This window comes from Panthera pardus, unplaced genomic scaffold (genome assembly GCF_024362965.1).
Source record: "Panthera pardus isolate Hobbes unplaced genomic scaffold, ASM2436296v1 HiC_scaffold_24, whole genome shotgun sequence".
Classification (NCBI taxonomy): Eukaryota; Metazoa; Chordata; class Mammalia; order Carnivora; family Felidae; genus Panthera; species Panthera pardus.
The window spans coordinates 10,294,296-10,317,138 of NW_026526810.1; the positions used below are offsets into that span (position 1 = coordinate 10,294,296).

Consider the following 22,843-nt stretch of genomic DNA (forward strand, 5'->3'; position numbering starts at 1 on the left):
CTCTACATCATGACGATGTCAGTCCTCCTGAAGTTCATTTATAAATAACATGCTCCTCAAAAAAAATACCATCAAACTTCTTATGGAGCTAGACAAGTTGATACTAAAATTCAGGTGGAAAAATAAATATGGAAAAATGTCTACAAAACACAATAGTCTACGGAGATAAAAAACCATGAGGGGAGTCTAGTCCTACCTGCTATTAAATCATGCTATGAAATCTCCATAATTAAGACAATTAGGCACTGGAATTTGAGTAAACAAAAACACAAACAGAAGAGAATAGGAATCTAGAAATAGACTTAAATATACACACAAGTGTAGTACATGATGAAGGCGTCACCTCAAATCACTGGAGCATAGATGGGCTCTTTAATAAAATGGCACTGGACAACTGGGAAGCCGTTTGAAAAAAGATAACATTGGCTCCTTACCTCACACCTTCCACACAAACAAACCCCAAATTTAAAAAGAAACAGACATACAAGTACTAGAAGAACACATACAAGAATTCAAGAATTCCTCCATAAACTGAATGTACCGAAAGAGTACAAGAAAATTGATAAATCACACTATGTAAAAAATTTAAAACATTTGCATGGTAAAAAAATAATTGATAATTCATTTAAAAACATATGTGTATAAAAGGATTACTATATTGCTTACCCAAAAAGTGTTGGCTTGGATCAACTGCGAAAGTGATGTCACCTTACCTAAATAAGCCACTGATAAACTTTCATTTACAAACAGCATGGTGGAGGGAGAGAAAGTAACCCGTGGGGAGAGTTTTCTCTGCATTAGTACTGGCTCCAGCTTTACCTTTTTTAGTTTCTTGTGGGCCCCACTCTGGTTCCCCTGTGCCAGGTCGGCCCCACCTAACAGCCGGTATGTCTCTGCCACCTCCGGGCTGAGGTCACCAAACACTGCCACTTTGGCTTCCAGGGACTCTCTCAGGATGGAGATTGCTCTCTGTGAAAGGAACAAAAGTTAAAGTCTGGTTAAAAGCTCAAAGGCTGATAAAATCCATGCCTCTTAAGAAAATGGTGCGACTGATGTGTATTTCCACTTTTCAGGGGAATGGGTTTGGGTGGTGTCTCCTGAGCTAAGCCTACTCTCCCCTTTAAACAGGGGACAGGAAGTAGCATACATGTGAGCGGAGAGGTGCTCACCATGGAGACACAATGCATAAAGGACACCTGGAGAGCAAAGCCACTTCAGACAGTGCAGGAATTCATTTCAGTCAAGCAGTAAGAGCAAAAGCTAACATGTTTTGTGTCCTTTATGTGCCAAGACCTGTACTGAACAGTTTGCATGTGTGAGCTCATGTAATTCTGTCTCCTTTAGATAAGTACAGTTTTAATCCTCACTGAACAGAGGAGGAAACTGAGGTACAGAGCAGTCAAGAAACTTGCTCAGGTCTGACTCTTGATGTCGGCTCAGGTTGTAATCTTGTGGTTGGGGAGTCAGGTCCCAATTGGCATTCTCTAGCCACCATCCCCCTCTCTCTCCCTCTTTCTTTCTCTCTGCTCCTCCCCTGATCAGGCTCTCTAAAGCAACAAACATTAAAAAAAAAAAAAAAAAAAAAAGGGAAAAGAAAAAGAAACTAGCTCAGGATCAGACAGACAGCTCCCCAGTGGCAGACCTAGGATCTGAATCCGGCCAGTAATTTGAATCCTTTTCAGTTGCAGGCCCTTCTGCCTATGTGCCCAGGGACGTTCTTACATTAAGTGAAAATTAGAGTTTCCTGGCAATGTATGTACTTACAAAACATCCAGAACATATTCCAGGGTTTTCTATTTCTCATAAGAAATAGCTTAGGAAACCAAAAGCAAACATTCCAACATGGTGAAAAATTAAATATATTTGACATTTTGTTTGGTTTCTTGGGTTTATTTATACCAACGTGGAATAAAAAACATGGCTTGGTCAGAACCCAGTATCTTCTGACATTAATCTCTTGAGTCAGACACTAAGACATACAGAGGGAAAGCCCTGTCTCCACCCCCCACATTTCTCCTGAAATTCTTCCATGGTCTTGGACACAAAAGCAGGATTATGGCTGCAGGATACAAATGCTGAATTTGAGACTCAAATAAGGCCGGAACCGATTAAAGGGTGTCCCCACCAACTGGCCCTGGAGGTGTCCTGATAGCACTCCACAGACGGAAGGAGCTGGCAAAGTTTTACTCGTTTTATTGGCAGTAATATGGGTTAGGTGCTAGGGTTGGGGTGTGGAACCAACCACAGAGAAGGCAGTGATGAGGCAGAAACAATTTCTTAGGTGGAAAGACGAAATCACCAGAGAAACTGGAAACTGTGAAGCGTGTGGCCTACCCTGGTACGTGGGGAACTTGCTTGATGCTAAAGTGCATCACGTCCTGTTGTATCACATCCCCTCCCAACCCCTGTGAGCAAGGATTTAGCGTGGGGCAGGTGTTGGGCTCGGCAACTTATTCTTGTCAATTGGTTGTCAGGTTTGGAGGAGCCCATGATGGAAAGAAGAGCCGGACTCTTTTTCCTAAATGAAATGGTCCATCTCGAATCTATTGGAGATGACCATCTCTGGAGAATCCAGAGGCCATCCGTGGCTGCAGGAATGGCATCTGAAACTGAGACACCGTACAGGGGGCATCCACATGGGTGAGGCCTGAATCTGCATCACCTACTTGGTGCTTCCTAAATGAAGCTTTCAATGCCATTTATAGCCTGACTGGGGAAACTAGAGAGAGATCTGCATGAACTTGAACGGCAGGTCACGATGGTGATGGACGAGATGGTCCATCGTGATGGACCATCACGATGGTGACGGCCTCTATTGGAGGAAACAGAGACTGTGTCAGTCTGTGAGAGGTAGAAAAACTTAAGGGAGAGGAGTGAAGAAAAAACAGGACCTGGGTGGGAGGAGGAGAGGGCGTGGGAAACTGGGAGCCCAGGTGTGAGGAGGGCAAAGGGCAGAGCCAGGCAGTGGGCTAATCTGACTGCAGCACAGAGAGTGGGAAGGGGAGAGTGGGGAGACAGGCCGGGCTGAGGGTTGGTGGGGGGCCTTTGCACCAGGTTTGGGAGTCTGGATTTTCTTATGGGGAATAAGAAGCCGGGGGCGCCTGGGTGGCTCAGTCGGTTAAGCGTCCGACTTCAGCTCAGGTCACGATCTCACAGTCTGTGAGTTCGAGCCCCGCGTCGGGCTCTGGGCTAATGGCTCAGAGCCTGGAGCCTGCTTCCGATTCTGTGTCTCCCTCTCTCTCTGCCCCTCCCCCATTCATGCTCTGTCTCTCTCTGTCTCAAAATAAATAAAAACGTTAAAAAAAAAAAAATTAAAAAAAAAAAAAAAAAAAGAAGCCGGAGAAGGTTCTTGAGCAGAAAAGTAGCACAACCAGAAGATAAACCCACACAGAGTATTTTAATCTGTGGCAGAGTGACCTTCACCTACATTTTACCTTAAAAGACATTTTCCTTCCCAAAGACCACCTTCATGTTGGTGCAGGGTTCTAGTCCAATGTATTGGCTGTGAACACATCTGGGGTGGTCTGAGCACAGCCCCATGCTCATGCCTGGGACTGTCCTCGGGCTGAGCCTTGTCAGCTAGCTCCAGCTAGAGCCCACAGGGAGAGGGCTGTGACCCATGCAAGGTTGCCACGCTTGGGCGGACGGGTTGCGTCACGCACAAGGGCAGGAGAACGAGGGCAGCTGAAATCTAGCCTGTGTTCTGCTCTCCAAGCAATGTGTGCTGGCACGGGCTGCATCCCCCCGAGGAAGAGGCAGCTTTTTCTATTCTTACAAGGGCACCGGAGGGCTGGCCGGGGGTAGAATGAAAAGAGCCAGTTTGCCAAAATCTCCGAGGGCGGCTGAGGGGAGCGAGGTGCATCTTTGGATCAATACCACCAATTTGGGTGACTGGGGCAAGGGCCGTGAGGTATGGCATCAGTGACAGACACCAGGGCAGGAAGCCAGACAGGAACAGGGGAGATGATGGGTGCCCTGTGGTGGCTAGAGCAGTCAGGCGACCCATAGCCAAGCCTCCACCACCATGAGCAAGAGGGTCTCTGGCTACATGGAAATCAGTCCAGGCAGGGGAGAGACAGTACACATCCACACATATACTTACTATTCTTATGATCTTGTTCTATTACTCCTGTGCTGTGTTCATCATATTATTATATCAAACAGGATTCTATGATGAACAATAATGGGAAGAATCTAATGAGGACTGGGGAAAGGAATCAGGCAAACTGATGAGTCCTGAAAGATAGACCCTGCATTATTTAGGAGATCAATGAGGAAGAGACCCCCAAGAGCAGGAACCGAAAGCTGGCACTTTCTGGAAGTGGGGATTAGAAAAGGCCAATGTGGCCAGAACACAGATCGGGGGAGGGGGCAAAAATAAGACTGGAAATGTCAGCAGAATCCAGATCCTTGAAGGTATTGTGAGACACATAGGATTCTGATTTATTTTAAGGGCATTGAGAAGCCGCTGGAGTATTTTACAAATGGGGGTTTCACTGATCAGATCTGCTGTTTGAAAAGATCACCATAGCTTCCTTACTCAGAATGGATGAGAAAAAGTCAAGAGTGGAGAAAGCAGCTGGGGGACCAGAGTCTGTCAGAGTGGCCCAGACAGGAGGTGATGATTGGCAGAGGTGGACATAGCAACCAATACATTTTAGAGGTAACAATGACTGATGACCTGGAAGGGGTAAGTCATGATGGGGGTAGACTACATCCTGCCTCTAGACTTCTGACCTGAGCACCCTCCCTAGAACTTCTACAGATATTCTAGAATCTGAGGCCTCTGGAAGGCCCTTTTCTAGTTAGTTGGGGGATCCAGAAAAATATGGAAACTCCACATGTTATGGTTACTGTAGTCCTACTTTGGTCTGAGGAACATGGGAGCATCTAGATTAAAAACCCGTGTTCCTTAAGCTCACATCAATTGAGAGGGGGATTTAGGACAGAGCTGTGGGGGGAGGTGTACAGAACAGCAGAGAAAATAAAAGCTTTTCATCCCAAGGATTTGCCTTGATAGGTTGAGGTTGAAAAAAATATATACATCTATATACATAAAGGCAACAGCAAGTAGCTTTCTGGTAGCTGTTAGGCTTTGCATGGAATAAGTTCCCAAGGGTTTAATTACCAGTGAATATAAACTCTGGGGCTTGTTCTATTTTTACAAGCCATAAAAAAGCATGCCTGTATGGTTCAATGGACCGTGGGCTGTAACTTCTGCGCTGTGTAGCTCTCGTTAGATATGTAAATTCCATCCATAACCCAAAATTAGGAGAGAGGAATTAGGCACACTCACCGGCACCCTCTATCCCAGCCAGAACTGCAGGCTGTGATAAGCAGGGTCTGCCCACTGGGTTTTAGGTTTCTTGTCCTTTAAGATCCTTTGTGGGGAGTTGGGGGAACATGGCATCCACATTCTCATAAATAGTTTCCATTTTCCAAGAATGAGTATCTGGGAGCTGCCCAAGAGTGGCCACCTGGCATTATTTATCCCTGTCCCTATGGGAGCCGGGTACATACCTTGCCCATAGTAGATGCTTGATGGATGCTTGTAGAGTGAAGGAGTAGCCCTCTGGATATCAACTCATGCAAATAACTAGTCAAACTTGGGTCCAAATGCATTTACCTCTTTTTGTCCGGTGACTTGTAGAAAATGGCAATAATCATCTTGAATTGAAAGAAATTTGGCTTTTCCCATCCCTTCAGCATCCTTAAGATTAGCCATGCTCTCTTGAAAATACTGCTTGGCCACATCTGAAGAAAAGCATTGTAACAACATTTGAAGACTGCTTGCATATTTGAAATGGAAACAGAATAAGTACCATTTTAGTGGTGGTGAGCTATTTGAAAAAAAATAAGTATTTAGACAAGAGGACCTAGTTAATTGGACTGTTTTTCAGAAAAGATTTAGGTCTCAGCAGGATACAGCAATTTATTTTCCTTGGTTTTCATACATTTTAGCTCTCCCAACCATACAGTACAGATGGGGAAAATATTCCCCAGACTTGAACACACTGGTGAGTTTTCAGGTTAACCATTAATTCTTCCTCTAACTCTGGTTGCTGCTCACTGAGGTTAGGGCTCCGAGGGTCCACTTATTTTAATGGACTCTGTTATCTTAGAACATAATTTTACAGCATTAAAATTCTGCAAAATATGGCTGACATGCTGCTAAAGAAAGAAACTCAACCATTCCAAACACATAAACATACTGGTTATAATACAAGGAAAATATTTTTAAATATTTGCCAATCTTGAAAGCAAGAAAGGGAAAACCTCAGGTATGATAAATGAAGAAGGAACCAGAAGCCAGAACGGTGAGTGGGCATTGAATCTGAGTGGACCGTGAGGGTATTAGAAAAAAAAAGGTATAGTCTGTAAGGGCTAAAGTTTTATAAGCCTGAGCACTGGTGATGAGGCCTGAGGACTGTGTATGGTAGGAAGATGGAATGAAGCTTGCTACCAAAAGCCAAATTCTTCTGTGATAGGCAGAATCTAGGAGGACAACTCTGTCTAATCCCTTCCCTGTGACATGGGTGGAACTTGCAGATATGAGGAGATATTATTCCTTTGATGAGGTTATGTGATATACCACAGTTGACTTTAAGAAAGTGAGATTATCCCTTGGGTTTAACCTAATCACCCAAGGCCTTGAAAAGCAGAGTTTTCTTTAGTTGGTAGCAGAAAAGGCAGCCAGAGACATTCACAACATAAGGGGGATTTGACATGGAGGTCCTCCATTGGTGAGATGGAAGGAACTATGGTGTAAGGACCCAAGAGTGGCCTGTGGGAGCCAAGAGAGGCCCCTGGCCAATAGCCAGCAAGAAAATGGGGACTTCAGTCCTAAAACCGCAAGGAACTGAATTCTGCTAATGACAGAAATGAGTTTGGAAAAGTATCCCCATGCCCCAGATGAGAATGCAGCAGGCCGACAGCTTGATTTTAGCTTGAGCAGAGAAGCCAGCCTTACTGTGCTAGACTTCTGACCGACAGAACCGAATTGATAAATGGGTTTAAGCAATCAAAATTTGTTATGCGGCAAAAGAAAACTAATACGGTCAGGAATCCCTACTATGGAGTGAAGAGCAATCGCAATGGTCCAGAGGCCATCCGTGGCTGCAGAAATGGCATCTGAAACTGAGACACCGTACAGGGGGCATCCACATGGGTGAGGCCTGAATCTGCATCACCTACTTGGTCTGGAAATTCTGAACCAAGAAATTAACTAGGAACTAGTCTGTAACTGGAGAAATCATAGGGTTCCAGCATAGGGGTCAGCAAACTCATTCTGTAAAGGACAAGATGATAAATATTTTAGGCTTTCGGAGCCATATGGTTGCTATCTCTGCTATTCAACTCTGCTGTTGAGGCACAAAAGCTTCCTAGACAATACATAAATGAATGAGCATGGCTGTGTGCCAAGAAAACTTTATTTACAAATACAAGGGGGCAAGCTGGATTTGGACCACTGACCCCTGCTCTAGCAGAGGGAAAAGTGATATCTTCCTCTTCCAGGAACATGGGACTCCCAATGAAGTGCCTGCTGGAGATGACCTCATGGTGACACATGACAAGCACATTTTTGCCAGAATAGACTATGACCCATGTATACAGTGGTCTACTTGACATTTCTACTTGGAAATCTCATGTGTATTGTGTGGTGCAAAGACCTACGAGTGAAAAGATAAAACATAACCCTTTACTTCTTTACTTTTCCTCCATATTTGGTTATCACCTCTAATTTTGTATTTGTGCTACCTCCCTATTTTCTTGATTAGACCAGCTAGCATTTTATTTATTTTAATACCTTTTCCAAAGAATCAGCCCTTGAATTCACTTTTCTCATACTGTGTTGTGAGTGCCAGGTGCTTCCAAAGAGGCCTCTATGAGGACAGCACTCCAGAACTCACAGAGGAGCGATAACTGGGTCGCCTGTGCAGAGAGGGTGGTTGTTCCTGAGTCAGCACAGCGAGTGGCAAAGAGGGCAGGCTCCAGAGGTCAGAGGTTGCCTGGCTCTGCTCCCTTCTAGCTGGGTGCCTCACATGGTTGACCTCAGTCTCCTCATCTGAAAAAGGGGAACACAAAGCTAGTGCCTCCTTTATAGGGTTATTGTCAGGAGTAAATGAGTTGATGCATACAAACAACTGAAGACACGCCTAACACTGAGTCAGTGCTCAATAAATGGTAATCATTTTAACTTAGGGACAGCTTTGAGGGTCGTGGTTATGGACCTCTGCTGTCCATGCTAGGGTGACCAGCAGGCACACCGGAAGCACAGGTGGACTTATTAAAAGGACGGGAGCACTATGAAAACACTATGAAAGTGGTCACAGGTGTAGAATACTGGGCTCATCTCATGTGCACTGGATGTGTGGCCCTGCACACCACGAGAGCTCTGGGAACACCCGAAGTTCATGCTGAGAATGTTGGGGGTCTCAAGAAATGATTCAAGTACACTCCATGTGATGTTTTAGAAAGGAGAGAAGCCAACCCTTGCGAAATGTAGTCTACCGAACCCTGTCAACGTAAGGAAAAGATAGGTCTGAGAACAAGTAAGTTTCATTTATCTGCAAGATTTACTTTGCTTGGAGCCTAGGCGGTTGCCAGACCGAAGCAGGAATTCTGCTGTGAGGTGATGCCTCAGATTTTGGTCCTAGCTGCCCCCAGAGTTTGTAGCTATAGACAGGAGTTAATTGAACTGGAGCCCCCTGTTCCTTTCTTTCAGTGAGGGTCTGCTAGACCAGCAGGTGGATGATTTCTAGAGTATTTACTCAGAATTTTCTCTTGGTAGGAGAAAATTCTACCAAGCAGAAAATCTCTTTACTAGTAGCTGAGTCATGGGAGAAAGCATTACAGATTTAATGCTCAAACTAAGCATTAATTTTGGCTACTTTGATAATCTGATGACAGCAAATTAGTGGGGATGATGTGGCATTTATTTTGTTGATTTTAAAAGCATAACAGAGATGAACATTCCATGTCTAAAAATTAACAACGATATTCTGGAGTGGAGTACTCCTGATATTTTAATTTTCTGTCTAATTGGGAATTAACCAAAGAATGTAACTGAGCCTTTAAGAGTTCTTTTTTGGGGTACCTGGGTGGCTTAGTTGGTTAAGCATCGACTCTTGATTTGAGCTCAGGTCATGATCTCGTGGTTCATGAGATTGAGACCCATGTCTGGCTCTGCATTGAGCCCGCTTGGGATTCTCTTTCTCCCTCTCTCTCTGCCCCTCCCCTGCTCACATGCGCTCCTCTCAAAATAATAAACTAAAAAAAAGTAAAAAAAAAAAAAAGGTAAAGATCTTTCTGAGTCTCAGCCTTGTTCTCCTGAGATGAGCTCTTACTATGAAGACTGGCAGATATAAAGAGCGTAGGAAGGCGTTGGGGCTGAACAAGGAGGGACTGAGTTTCAGAGCCTGGGCTTTGGCAGAAGTGGTACCATGCTCAGATACAGGAGGAGGCAAAAGGGATGGGAAACATTTCCCTCCCCTTCCTGGTAAGGAACTGGACATAGGAGGACACAGCTGTGCTTGATTCCTTTCTGGCCCCTTTCCTGTAATGTCCTCCCACCTCTCAGTATCCCTTCCCCCAGCAGTCACACGCTGACCAACTGCCTCCCCTAAAATACCCCGTTTTCAGCTGGCTTCCTAGACCTGAGTGCCACATGCTCCTTTCCCTTAGTGTAGTTGATCTCACGGATGCTGGGAGAGAGGGAGCTGCCTGGTCTAATGCAAACTAGTGCGTAAATGGCTCAACCTCTACCTCAGGGAGATGTATTCATATTTCCCCAAAGAGGATGCTTGTTAGCACATATAGGTCTCTGGAAGAGGGGGTGAAAGTGAGAGAAGAAGGAAGGGAGGGGTGGAGGGAGAAGGAACGTATTACTGAAACGAAGGCAGTGTGGTTACTAGTGAACGAAAGCGAGGTGTTCTGCTGGGGATGTCAGAGGCGGACTCTGCCTGGAAATCTGCCCTCTGAGGTTGCTGCTGCCCTTCCTGTATTTCGGAGTCCTCAGCTTCTCTAAAGGTCCAGGCTTTTCCCATTTCTGTTCCTGCAAGACCTCTAGTCCAAGGGGAGGAGGAGGGGGGGAAGGGTTCCCCAACTGCCATTGTCACAGAGAAGTTGTCACACATCAGGCATCATGTCAGTGGCCTTGTAGATCACAACAGCCTTGCAACTCAGGAACAGAGGAAGGGGTAGGGCATCCACTGTGGGTGCCTTCCCAGTCTATAAATCTGAAACTACTTTTATATTTACCTGGGATATAGGAAAACTCCCTTTACTACAAGATCCTGATGTATTTCTCTCACCCCTCCGACCCCCACGTTAGCTTTCTGAACTGTGAACCGCGTGATCTGTCTTTGAGAGGAGAGCAAATCCATCCTGTCACTACAGCTAAGGAGTGACTCCCTGATGAGCAGAGTTTCTTCTCCTGGGGGACGAGTGACAGCAGGATTTCCAGAGAGATCGAAGATCGAGCAGGGTGGGAGATGCCATGTCCCAGCGTGGGCCTCATGCCCTGAAGCTGGATTTTCAGAAAGCCAGCGATTTGCAGCTCTCTTACAGTGGCCGCCCCCAATTTTAAAAACCTCTTCTAGAATCATCTGCAACCTGATGCCGGTGGCCTTGGCAGAAGATGAGGTCATTTTCTAAAGCACAGAAGCATGACTTAACTTGTAAATCTGAGCCCTGGTGGCACAGGTGTTCCAAGGCCACGAGTCTTCTCCCGTTTCCACCCCAACACAATGTTCAGGCTGTCTGTGGGTTAGAGCGAGGGAGGAAGTGTGGCCTGCCTGCTGGGCAGGGGGACTCAATGTCTCCCAGAGGCCCTGTCAGACTCTGTTCTGTCTCTGTGTTCTTATACAGGCAAAAGAAAACCAGGCTTCATTCAAAGAGCAAGAGGAATGCGGGGTTACAGTTTGACACGCTGAAGGTTAGGAGGCTTTTAATTAAAACAAATTCCAGCCACCCTGGGCTCATTTTCTTGAGGCTGTCCTAAGGCAAGAGCTGAACAGTGAGGACAGCTTTCATTAAGAGGGAGGCCTGCATGTACAATGTGACAATTATCTTTTGTAACAGTCTTGGAAAATAGTCTGTACTCTGTACTAACTGCAAAAGTATTAAGGACCGCAGGGAATGTAGCCTGGTGTTAACCCAGAGGAGCTCCATCACCCAGCAAACAAACAGACTGGACCCATTTGGGGTCCCGTTGGGGCTGTTGGGGCTGCCTTGGACTCTGCACAGGTAGCTGCCCTGAGGCTACCTCCCAGCCCTGAGGGGTGGGAGGTGGGAAGGGTGGCCTGAGGACACATGAAGCCCAAGTCAGGCTCTCTCCTCACCTCAAGGCCTTCTGTGGTCCACACTAAAGACCCTCTCTTGGAAGAACACTTCCACAGGCCCTGGACATGGCTTCTTGGAGCAGCAGACCTGCTGCTCAGTAGCCATATGATACCCAGGAAGTCCAAGGTCATTCTGAGGAGAAGGTTTGCCTTAGTAGTGTGAGGTGACCAAGATGGCAGCAGGCTGGGCGGGGCTTCCGTGGGAGAGCAAACATGAAGTGCCTGCACAGTGCCAGGCACCTATGGGCCCAGTAAAGGGCTCCGTCACCATGGGGATCTGCCTGCCTCCAATATCCTTACCACCAGGAAGCTGACCCCACCTCTACCTCCCCACCACTCACTGTCCCACCCAGTAGTGGTCAGGTATCCAGCAGCTTCTAGCCCCAGTTACTTGTCTTGGTTGAAGTATATATTTTCCATAAGCTGCCCTAAAATCCCTTTTTGAAGCCAAGTCAGGGTATTAAAAACATAGGCATTTCTGAGAAGTTCTGCACACAAATTATTAGCCAGTATAGGAGTGAAAAACTGTATATCACAGAGGCACGTACTTCATCTTTCCTAGCAGAGGAATGACGCCATAGACTTTGTTCTCAGACACAAAGATGGAAGGCAGTTTGTAAGCAAAGCTTGATGAGGTTTCAGTGTGCACAAGGTTGTCTCTTTGGGAAGAGAGACCAACAGCCCGGACTTGGAGAGAGGAAGAGGCCATCTCTTCTGATCCTCTGCCAACCCTGCAGCCCCCACCTGTCTGTCCTCTGGGCTCCCTGGACCTCTGGGGACAATGCCACTCACTCTCCAGTTCTGGGGCCGTGGTTAAGTAGGCAGTGTCTGGCCTCTGTCTAAGACTTGCTTTGTCTCTAGCTTGCAGAATGAGTCTGGACATGTCCTGGACCTCAGTCCTTTGGATGGCATGTGCTCTGAGGTGCCTTCCAGAGGTTTCTGAGAAAGGGCCCTACTAATGATGGTGGGAAATAGGGTAAGGGTTCTTCTCTGTCTTTACCCACCACTTGCTTTCTGCAGCTTCCCCTTCCTTTAGAGCACACAGCAGGCGTGGATGCTGATACCTGCTTATGGAGCTCAAGGCAGGCCAGGATCAGGCTGGCTGCGCATTTTGTAACAAGAAATGGACTCTGCATAGGACTGACGAAGGGTCTGTCGGAGCACACAGGGCTTGAGGGCGACTAGGGAGGCTGAGGAGGATGGGAGAGAGTGGGTGGGTGTGGCCAGCTGTGGTTTACACCCATTTCCATCAGCAGGACTGCACCCCAAACCCCACTTTGGAGGCCTCTGGTTGGAGGTGGGGCAAGGGCAACAGCAGGGGCTGCCGAGGGGGGCCATGGGAAGGTGAAGGACACCTGACTGTGGCTACTCTCGGGTGGCCATGTTACCTATCAGGAGTCCACTGGCACAGGGCATATGTGTATTCCAGAGCCTGTCTGACTTCTTGTCTCTGCGGGACACACAGGGCCCAAGGGGCATCCATAACCCAGGAATGCGGGGTAGGGAGTGGGCTGCAGGTGGGGTAGGACCCAGCAGAGGGGCAGGCTGACAAGGTGGGCCACAGGAGGAAGAGTCGAGAAAAGGGAGGATCAGGTAGGTGGATAAAACAGGAGACTGCATGAAGATACAGTGCCCAGCTTCAGACACTTGTATATTTTATGTCTACTGTGGAAATGTGGGGAGAGCCTAGCACAAGGGGACAGCAGGAAGATGGACATATTTGCGCATGGGGAATTATATCTTGGGAAGGCACCCCATGCTCATGAGTCTGATTCATATGGCCAGGAATCCCACCCCCTGCCCCGAGACTGTAGTGGGACAGAACTCCTTCCACTGTGCTGTGTCCGGACCCTACAGAGCCCAGGCTGCAGACGGAGCCACTTCCAAACAAGGCCGCCTCTGCTCAGTAGGCTCTGCCTCTCAAAGGTTTACACCGAAATGTACTTGGCTTCCGCCCATTTCATTTTAATATCCTTTAGGAGAGGAGTTATAAACACAAGGCCAATGCCCTGAACACTTCACAGGGTTGGGAGAGCTGTTAATACCAAGTTTGTCTATGGCTGCTCCGGGAAGCAGGCCAGGCTCAGGTTAGTGACATTCCAGGAGCCTGAATTGGAAGTCCTTATGCAATCACAATCCTTCATGACTTCTAGGGCAGTTTTGTCTGCATAAGGAATGCAGGAAAGGCACAGAGCAAAGGGATTAGCTGGAGCATGGAGCCTGAAACACGCTAGCTTCTTGGCCAGTGGCGTTTCGTTTGTCAGAGGGCAATGCCTTCCATGGGCATTTAGCAAGCAGGCTACGGAGAATCCCCAGATGAGAAATGTTTCTCATTAATGATTCTTTAAGAAAAAAAAAAAAGTGTGCTCTGCACAGACAGGTTTAAGCACAGGAAAGCAGAGCTGTGGTCCCCATGCATGTGGATTTCTTTAGCATTTGGTAGACCATGTTGGTTTGCTCCCAGGGGATCTGGCTGGGATTTCTGAACTAAAAGTGACTAATGTCCAGGTCACAGTCCTGCCACCCTGGGTGAAAGCCAGCCAGTGTGTGTGTGTGTGTGTGTGTGTGTGTGTGTGTGTGTGTGTGTGTTTGGGGGGGATTGGTATCCCCTTACTTGTCAGACAAGATGAGTACCAAATGCTCCCCTTTCCTTTCTTCTTGCTAGAGGCAGCAGAGGCCTGGAGAACCCCCAGCCCTGGGTGGGTTCCCTTCTTTCCCACTGTGGGGGGACTGGACTGAGAGGGGGTAACAGAGATGACATGAGAACCAGGCACCCTGAAAGACAGTGGGACTATGGCTCCTGACTGGGTGGGGACCAGTTCACTCCTGCTTCCAAAGGGAAGCTGGTTCCATTCATGTCACATGGGCCCCCTCGGCCCATACTGCACTTAGGCACCGTGGGTAAAAGCCAGAACAAACTCTGTATCTCAAAATGCCGAATGGTCAGTTCACTCTCCACGGCCTTTTGCACGTTTTGCCACCGAGAGAACAAGGATTCTGACAGCAGTTTTCAAACAGGTTAACACATTAGGAATAGCTTGGGGTTTCTCCGTGCTTGTATTCATTTCTGATGTGCCCATTTAGATGGTCTTTTGAGGCCTTAGAGACCAGGGTTGGTGCTCATCTCTGCACCTGTCCTAGGGCTTCATGGTGTTGCCTGACAAGCAGCTGTTCTGATCCTGCAGTTCCACTGCCAACCCCACTTAGTGCTGACTCCCCTTTAAGGCTGCAGTAAACCAAGGTGATGGCCATTTCAAGTCTCCTCTGATTAGAGAAGGGCGTGTCTAGGAGCACCCCACAGAGTGATAGGGGCTGTGGTCTTTCTGGGTAGAGCAATGAGTTCAGAGAATAGAGACTGATGGAATTTGCAGGTATGGAGAGCTGGCTGTGTTAGCTCATTTGCAGAATGGGAGGTCACATCCCGCCTTCAGGCTTATTAAAAGGATTAAATGAGCACATGTATGAGAGTTCCAGCACCTGCACACAACGCAAGCTCAATTCCCACTACTGTTGTCACTAACATTACTCTTACCATGATTCCTGCCGCCTCTGAGCTCCTGAGGCTCTACGCCCTATGTTTCTAGCAACCAATCCCCTAAAGCTCAAGCAGAAGTAACCCCCTTCCCTAATCTGTATTGCATCTTCAATTGTATCTCCCTGCTCCTGGGGGGAGCTTTTCTTCCATCTTTACACTCTTCCTATATTTCAAATTCTGACCGGCAAGTCAGTTTGTGGGGTTCAGGCCACCAGAAGCAGAGGGGAGGTGCTAAAAGCCTGTGCGTACTCCTGGACTGGCCCCTTCCCACTGGCTCTCCAAATCCATCTTTCTGGGTGCCTCCGCTCTTCCCATGTCCTCTGTCCCAAACGCCATAGGCTCTTCCGTAGGCCTAAGTGGGGAGGGGCAAGGAAGAAAAGGGAGCATGTGCAGTGTCAGTCCTTACAATGTAACATGGAGGTCAAGAGCCTAGGTTCAAATCTGCTACTCCCTGGATATGTGCTCTTGGGGCAATTACTTAATCTCTCCATTTCTCCATCAGAAACTGGAAATACTTACATCAACCTCACAATGTTGTGAGGATTAATTGAGTTAATAAATGTAACTGGTTAGGGGTGCCTGGGTGGCTCAGTCGGTTAAGCATCTGACTCTTGGTTTCAGCTTGGGTCATGATCTCATGGTTTATGGGATTGAGCCCCAAGTCCAGCTCTGTGCTGGCCGCATGGAGCCTGCTTGGGATTCTCTCTCCCTCTCTCTCTCTGCCCTTCCCTGACTCATGCTCTCTCCCTGTCTTGCAAAATAAATAAATAAATTTTTTTTAAGAAGTGTAACTGATTAGAACCATGCCAGTATGCACTGTGTAAGCATTAGCTATTATTACTATTATTACTGTGTGAGGTCATCTAAGTCTCACAGATCTTATTATATGTATCAAGTAGGTATTATTATCATTCTCAATTTATAGTACCCATGCTATATTTAGACTAAAAAATGTAATATATATATATATACACAAATATATGTGTGTGTGTGTGTGTGTATATATATATTTGTGTGTGTATATATATATATTTGGATTCTCTGATTCTGTAAACCATGCAAAACAGAGTGGCCTAACTTTGCAGTTAGAGGAAAAAAAACGTTTCAGGACACAATTTCTATGGTCCTCACCCAATCCATACATTTATTAACTAGCTGAGATGCTGGTGAACCAGAATCCCTCTAGGCAAAGAGGCCTTAGTTTCCTGGGCTGGAAACTCTTCCTCTTTTCTCTGGGCCTTAGTTTCCTCTAGCTGTTTGGTATTCTCTAGGGCATAGACTCCCGCCACCCCCACCTCATCAGTTTAAATGCTCAGAACCCTCCAGTTGTCTTAACCCATGAGCCTGAGGAAAACAGGAAGGTTCTGACAACCATTCATTATATGCACGCTCTCCAGGTCAGAAGTTACATGTGTTTTGCCCTCACACTTGCTTTGCCTGATCAGAGCCTGAAACATGTCTGAGTTGGTTACCAACAATTACACAGAAAAACCTAGATTTCTGCCTTCTCTTGAAAAACAGATCTGCCCTCTAAGCCTGCCTTCTACATGACAGTAATGGGCTGGGGCTGTAACAGCTGCTCACTTTCAATAGGGCATGGGATTCTCCAGTTTGCCACAGTCCTCACATTTTGTGTTGTCTTTCTCGTATTACAACCCACAGTAGCTGCCATTTCTGATTAGGCTTGCTGCTCCTACTGTATCTTAATAGCTATCTATTTCGCTCACACTGCTTGTGTTGTTCCTATAGACACTTAGATTTGTGGCTCCTGCTAGCATAGGAATTTCCATCAAATGTGTGTTTGCATCTTAACTGTCTTAATAGTTGGGAATGGAAGATTCTCTTCCCCTATTAAAGGAATGTTGGGGTGCCTGGATGGCTCAGTTGGTTGAGCGCTGGACTTTGGCTCAGGACATGATCTCACGGTTGTGAGTTTGAGCCCCGTGTTGGACTCTGTGCTGACAGCTCAGAGCCTGGAGCCTGCTGTGATTCCATGTTTCCCTCTCTCTCTGCCCCTCCCATACTTGTGCTTGCTCTCCCTCTGTCTCTCAAAGGAAAAAAAAAAAAACAAAACATAAAAAATTTGAAAAAAAAAATAATGTTAAGCACCTGAAAGCTGGTCAAAAAACTGTTGACCCTTTGAAGGTTTTGAAGCCGATTGTTATATATGGCGTGTTCCAAAAAGAGAGGATCAGAAAGTTTGCCTGCCTTCTCTATCCATAGATACGCTGCTCCAGCTCCAAAAAGGTGCTCAAAGCTCCAAGAAGCCAGAATGAGGGGCCTGTAAGGTGGGATGGACAGATGGATAAACCCTGATATCCCCTTTACCAGTTCCTCCCTGACTGGAGCCCCTGCCTGGCCCAGAAATCTCTACACACCAGGCTGCTCATTTTGGTATTCCCTTCATCTCCGCCTACCCTCCAGCTAGAAGCCTCTGCCTTCTAGCCCAGCTCTGCCCCCTGAATCCCAACTATTCCGGATCTCCATTTTAGGCTTGCTGGCACGTTGGACTTTATTTTACTATAGTACATCATTATTTTTTATCTGATATTTTACAATATACCCCTAGGTCTCCTTTATGAGTTATACTCTGTTTCTGAATATTCTGACCAAAAATAAGCTACCAGAATGCGTGTTCCCCGTCACTAGAGGCATACTGTATGCTCTGAGCCTGGGATGGCGGATTAAAGAACTCCCCAAGCTCACCGCTCTACTTATCACATGGGGCTAAGAAAAACCATATGACTCATAAATGGCAACTTCCTCTTGGACTCCTGAAACCATGTAAAGTTCATCCTGACTGAAAGCTCTGTCCTGTGAAAGTCTGTAGTCTGGGGTTCCAACAAGCCTGATCTATCTGTTGCCACAGTAGCTCCACAACAATCTTTAAAAATCGATCACCTCTGAAAGTAGAGCAGATTTCCCTGTAAGCCCAGCGTGGATTCTCTGGGGGCTCTTCACAGCTCTGCTTGGATGAAGATTCGCCGTATTTGAAAGTAAAAGGTTAGAGAAAAGCTAAACAGGACAGAAAGCAGAGAACTCTGGTGGAAGTAACACAGGGGCACAGCTCAGGACCACCACAGAAAGCCGCCAAAGCTCTCCAGGGGGGCCTGTGTCACAGGTCCGTCCACCTGTTCACCCATCCTAAAGGCAGCTGGTTCACAGACCCGTGTGTGGGACGGGCAGGGAGCAGGCAAGGTGCACCGCCCACAGAAGGTTTGCGCTCACCGTGGTGTTCGATCCCCCCAGAAGCGACGGCAGCGCGGGCGACCAAATGTGCAGAGACTGCTGCCTCTTCTTGAGAGGGGTTTCTGCTCAGCACGATGTGATGTGCCTGTCACCCGGGAAAGAAGAAACAGGATTGTTTACACGCTTGGCGGCAGCAATAGGGAACTAACTGTTCTTGGAGCGATAAGCAGAAAGCCAAGGAACTTTCTAGCAAGCTAGACAATATGATTTGTGTGGAAGCACAGTCAATTCTCAGGAGACCTAGATTTTAAAAGCATTGGGTTGTGGACAGAGAAAGCCCTGAAGGCTGAGTCCGGATGGCTCGAAGCTGTGGCCAGGGCGGATCGCTAAGTAAATCATTTAAGTCTATGCTGCTGTGAGTGCAGTGTCAGCTGAGGATGGGCGGGGGGTGGAGAGGGTGGGGGGGGGTTGGCGAGCGGAGGAGGGTTTCAAGAAGGAAGGAGATGGGTTAAAAAGTGCCAGTGCTCTGCACAGGAAGTGGGCGAGCCCAGCCCCCTGCCCCAGCTCAGCCCAAAGGGGGCCCTTGCTGAGATGTCAGTAGCCCCCCCAGTGCCTGATCTACCAAGCCCACCTCCCTGCGCCTTCTTCAATTGGCCCATGGGGCTGCCTGAACACAGAAAAGAGCTCAGTTCCTTAAAAATAAAGCCCAATTGAAAATTCTTTGAGAGAGAGAAAAAAAACCCCTATGATCCCATGAATATAAACAGTAACAATCCTCCCAAAATAAAATACAAAACACATCTCTCCAAATAAAAAAGATATAACATAAAGAATAAAAGAGAAAATAAAGTTACTACTCATCCGTCAACATTTAAAGTTTTTAAAAATGCTATTAGTAACAGGTTCACATTCATTCAGTAAACAGACCCTTACAGATCACCTATGACAGGAGAGGCCAGGACCAGAAAGGGTGGGCAGTACAGAAAGGGACAGGAACTGAACCTGATGTCCTACAGTGCACTAACACCAGGTGGCAGGTGGTTTGCAATTAATTGCCAAAAGGGTGACAGAAATACTAAAATACCATGAGTTAAAGGGAGAAACACCAGACTGGGATAGGCCAAGACATATTAACAGCAATTAAGATTTCTTTCTCAGGTGTAGTATCAATTTTAATTTTCTTAACAATTTTTGTTGCCCGCGTTTTGTAGACGAGAGAGCTGAGGTTGAGGAGCAGGTGATATCTTACCCAAGATACCTCATGGCTGAGAGAAAATGGAGATAAGATTCTGACTTTGATATTCGGACTCCCTCCCAGGGTGAGAATGCTGCCCTTCCTCCCTGCCCTGGTGCTTGTTGGCAGACATCACTAACTGATGCCTGCACACTCCCCAGAGGCGCCGATTCATTCAGCCTCCGGGAGCTGTGACTAATCCGTGGGAGCTGGCTAGGAGATAAAGCCACACCATCAGAACTTCCTAGTCCAGACCAAGAGGTGAGGCAGCAAAGCCATAGGGACTTGGTCCTCTGATGACCAGCTGAATGCATTTGTCAGTTGGTAATCAGGGTGGATTCTAGACTCTCATCTCATTTATCATATGTTAAAATCAGCTGAGTTATTAGCTCTAGACTTTTTATGATAGGGGCTATTCCAAACCAAGATTGTTAGCAATAACTTTTATTGTTGTGTTAAAACAATCAGAATTTCATATTTGTAAATGCGAACAATATCCTTTGTTTTAAAACTACTTTCCTTATTACAGGATGTAAATAAATGGAACAAGTAGTTTTGGCAACACCCCAATTAGTCATTATCCTCAATTTGGCCTGAAGATCTGGCTTGAAATGCTTTCCAATAATGCACACTCCAAAAAGTAAAGACAATTGGAGCCATTGGAGCCACAGGGATAGTCAAAGCATCACATGTTCAGGAATTTGAAGAGAGGAAGAGAGAGGAAAAGCTGCCCATCCCAATTGCAAACTGAATCATGTTTACTTTGTGTTTTCTCCTGCTTAACGATCTTTAGGATCCACCATCGAGGAGAGCACCCTGTGATGCTAGAAAAGATTTAACTCATATTGTTACAAAGACTTTTAACTCACAGTACTTTAGATTTATTCAAATTCAAATTCAAAAAGATTTCATATTTTGTTTCCACTCAATATTATAAGGCAATGTAAAAGATATACATCTATCAAAATGATTCCTTTTCTTTTTACTTATTTAATTATTTATTTGGGGGGGGGGGCGCGGAGAGAGAGAGAGAGGCAGAAAGAGAGAGAGAGGAAGAGAGAGAATCCCAAACAGGCTCCAAGCTGCCAGCGCAGACTGATGCAGGGCTCAAACTCACCAACTGTGAGATCAAGACCCGAGTCAAAGTCAGATGCTCAACCAACTGAGCCACCTGGCACCCATTTTTCTTTTTCTTTTTTTAAATGTTTATTTATTTATTTTGAGAGAGAGAGAGAGAGAGAGAGAGAGAGAGAGAGAGAGAGATGGAACACGAGTTGGGGAGGGGCAGATAGAGAGCTTGAGAGAGAATCCTAAGCAGGCTCCATGCTGTCAGCACAGAGCCTAACAAGGGGCTCGATTCCACGAACCAGGAGATCATGACCTGAGCCAAAATCAAGAACCAGACGCTCAATGGACTGAACCACCCAGACACCCCTATCAAAATTATTTTCAATTCATATGAATAATTACATGTTCTGAAAGTTCTGTATGTTGCCTTTTGCCTTTGGAGACAGGAAGCAAAATTTTCTGAGAGCAAAAATGCTCACAATATCAAGAAAGTGGATCCTGAGAGCTTAAGGGGATCCGAATTTCACAAAAATCTTCGTAACCTCAACATTTTTCTGTGTGAGATACTAATATAAGCAACCATTTATTATTCATTATTCACTTCAGAAACTCAATCCTTGGCCTAATTTATATTTGATGTTCATGAAACTTCTAAAAACCATATGCTGGTTTAACATTGGGGTGAGGGAAGGAAAAGGGAACCATGATGTTAAAAATGTGCAAGATTAGCATCTCATTGATTCAGTAAAATTAAATTTAGTTTAATTTAATTCAGTCCTATTCAATTTACCTTAATTTTTAAATGCTTTTTACATGCCACATTGTGTCCCTCATCAGACTCGGGGCCTTATCATAGCTTATTTGGTCCTGCCTTCGTCACGTCCAAGCAATTTCTAGCCCTCTATCCACTCTCCCCATTCTCACTATCCAGTTGGCCCCTCCTGCTGTCCCTTCCCTTCTTGACCAACTTGGAGTTCACCATCTATCACTGTTGATACCAAAAATGCCCTCAACTTCACTGAAGCATTATTTGAAATGGTGAAAAAGGGGGAATCATCTAAATAACCACCAGAAGCAGAATGAATATATTGTGGTTTATTCATACAATGACTGAACTCTACCTAGTACATTAACAAAGTAACATTTCAGAAACATACCAGTGAGTGGAAAAGTAATTTACAAGAGGATGTAAACATCATGGGACCAGTGAGTTTCAAGTTTCTCTTTTGAAGCAAAACAAAAACAAAAACAAAAACAACACAAAAAACAACAACAACAAAATCCTTTTGTTCCAGATTGTTTCGCATACTGTCTTACTGAAGCAGGTGGAGAGGGTCTAGAAGCTCACTCAGCTGTGCCCACCCAGCTTCCTCCAAAAGACCTTCCATGGAACATGAGGGCTCAGGGTGATGCAGATCGAGAACCACAGATCCACACGGTATAGGAAGCTGCCTTAGGGAGTAGATACAAAGGCAGTTGAAAAGCTAGTGATTAGATTACCCAATTTTCCAAATTAAACCACTGTTCACAATTCTGGAACAACACTCTGCTTGCTAAGAGAATATAAATACCCCTGTTATATGCATCTGAGAGCATTTAAGGACTAGTTGTTAGTGTTAACAGAATTATAGGAGCCATGCTTGCCTCTCCTGGCTTTATGCAGGAGCCCAAGTAATGGGCCCCGCTGGGGATCTGTGCTTGACTGCATTCACTCCTTATTATTTATTAATCTCCCAGGGCTCAGATTTCTCCTCCCGTTCTTTGTTGTTTTCAGTATCTTACGGTTATATATTTATCAGTTGTCATCTTGGAGCTGAGAGGGAGTGTTTAATATTCCTAAATCTCTTGAGCCGTTAACATGTGGTACTGGGTTAAAAACAAAAACAAAAACGCAACCTTTAATATCTCATACTGAGCAAGGTCATTAATTGAAAAACCTCAGTCATCAGATCAACCACCCTCAAGCCCTGCCAAAGTCCAGAGCAGAAGGCTGCACTTGGGCCCTCCTGAGCATTTCCGGGGGAAACCACTGAGTCCACAGCGCCAATCCAGCTGTCAATAGACACAGCCAGAGCTACAGCTGGCAGACTCTTATCTGACTGAGGCTGTCCCCTTGGATTTGTGAAATGTGTAATAGTTCTTGAACAGAAAACTTGATGACTAGTAAGAAGGATGTTTCTATTTATGCAGGCAGACCCCATCATGTGAATACTCAACTTAAGACATGCAATGCTCTGACTGCAGGCCCCAAGCTCTTCACAGGAGAGAGGGATAGATTTTTTTTCCCCCATTTGGTAAACAACTAGGAGGATCACTGACTCAGAGGGAAATCTCTTCTCCTGCAGCAAAGTGGAGAGTCCACGAAGAGCTAAAGGTGCATTCGTGGACCTAAACTGAGTCTATTTACCCTGGAGACAAAAACATTCGTGGGGAAGGCAATGGAAACCTGCGGCTCAGAAGCCGCCAGGATCTTTG

At 46.1% G+C, this 22,843-nt stretch overlaps 1 protein-coding gene across 6 annotated transcripts in view; it reads right to left on the bottom strand.

Moving 5' to 3' along the window:
- Nucleotides 1-22,843, bottom strand: part of TTC23 (tetratricopeptide repeat domain 23) — a 105,567-nt gene that overhangs the window by 16,678 nt on the left and 66,046 nt on the right. For all 6 annotated transcript variants that reach the window (XM_019460133.2, XM_053888757.1, XM_019460136.2 and 3 more), the window contains 3 exons: nt 18,106-18,211; nt 5,627-5,754; nt 820-969 (listed from right to left, as the gene is read on the bottom strand). In XM_019460133.2, the coding sequence (XP_019315678.2) occupies nt 820-969; nt 5,627-5,754; nt 18,106-18,211 (384 nt within the window). The remainder of the gene's footprint in view (nt 1-819; nt 970-5,626; nt 5,755-18,105; nt 18,212-22,843) is intronic.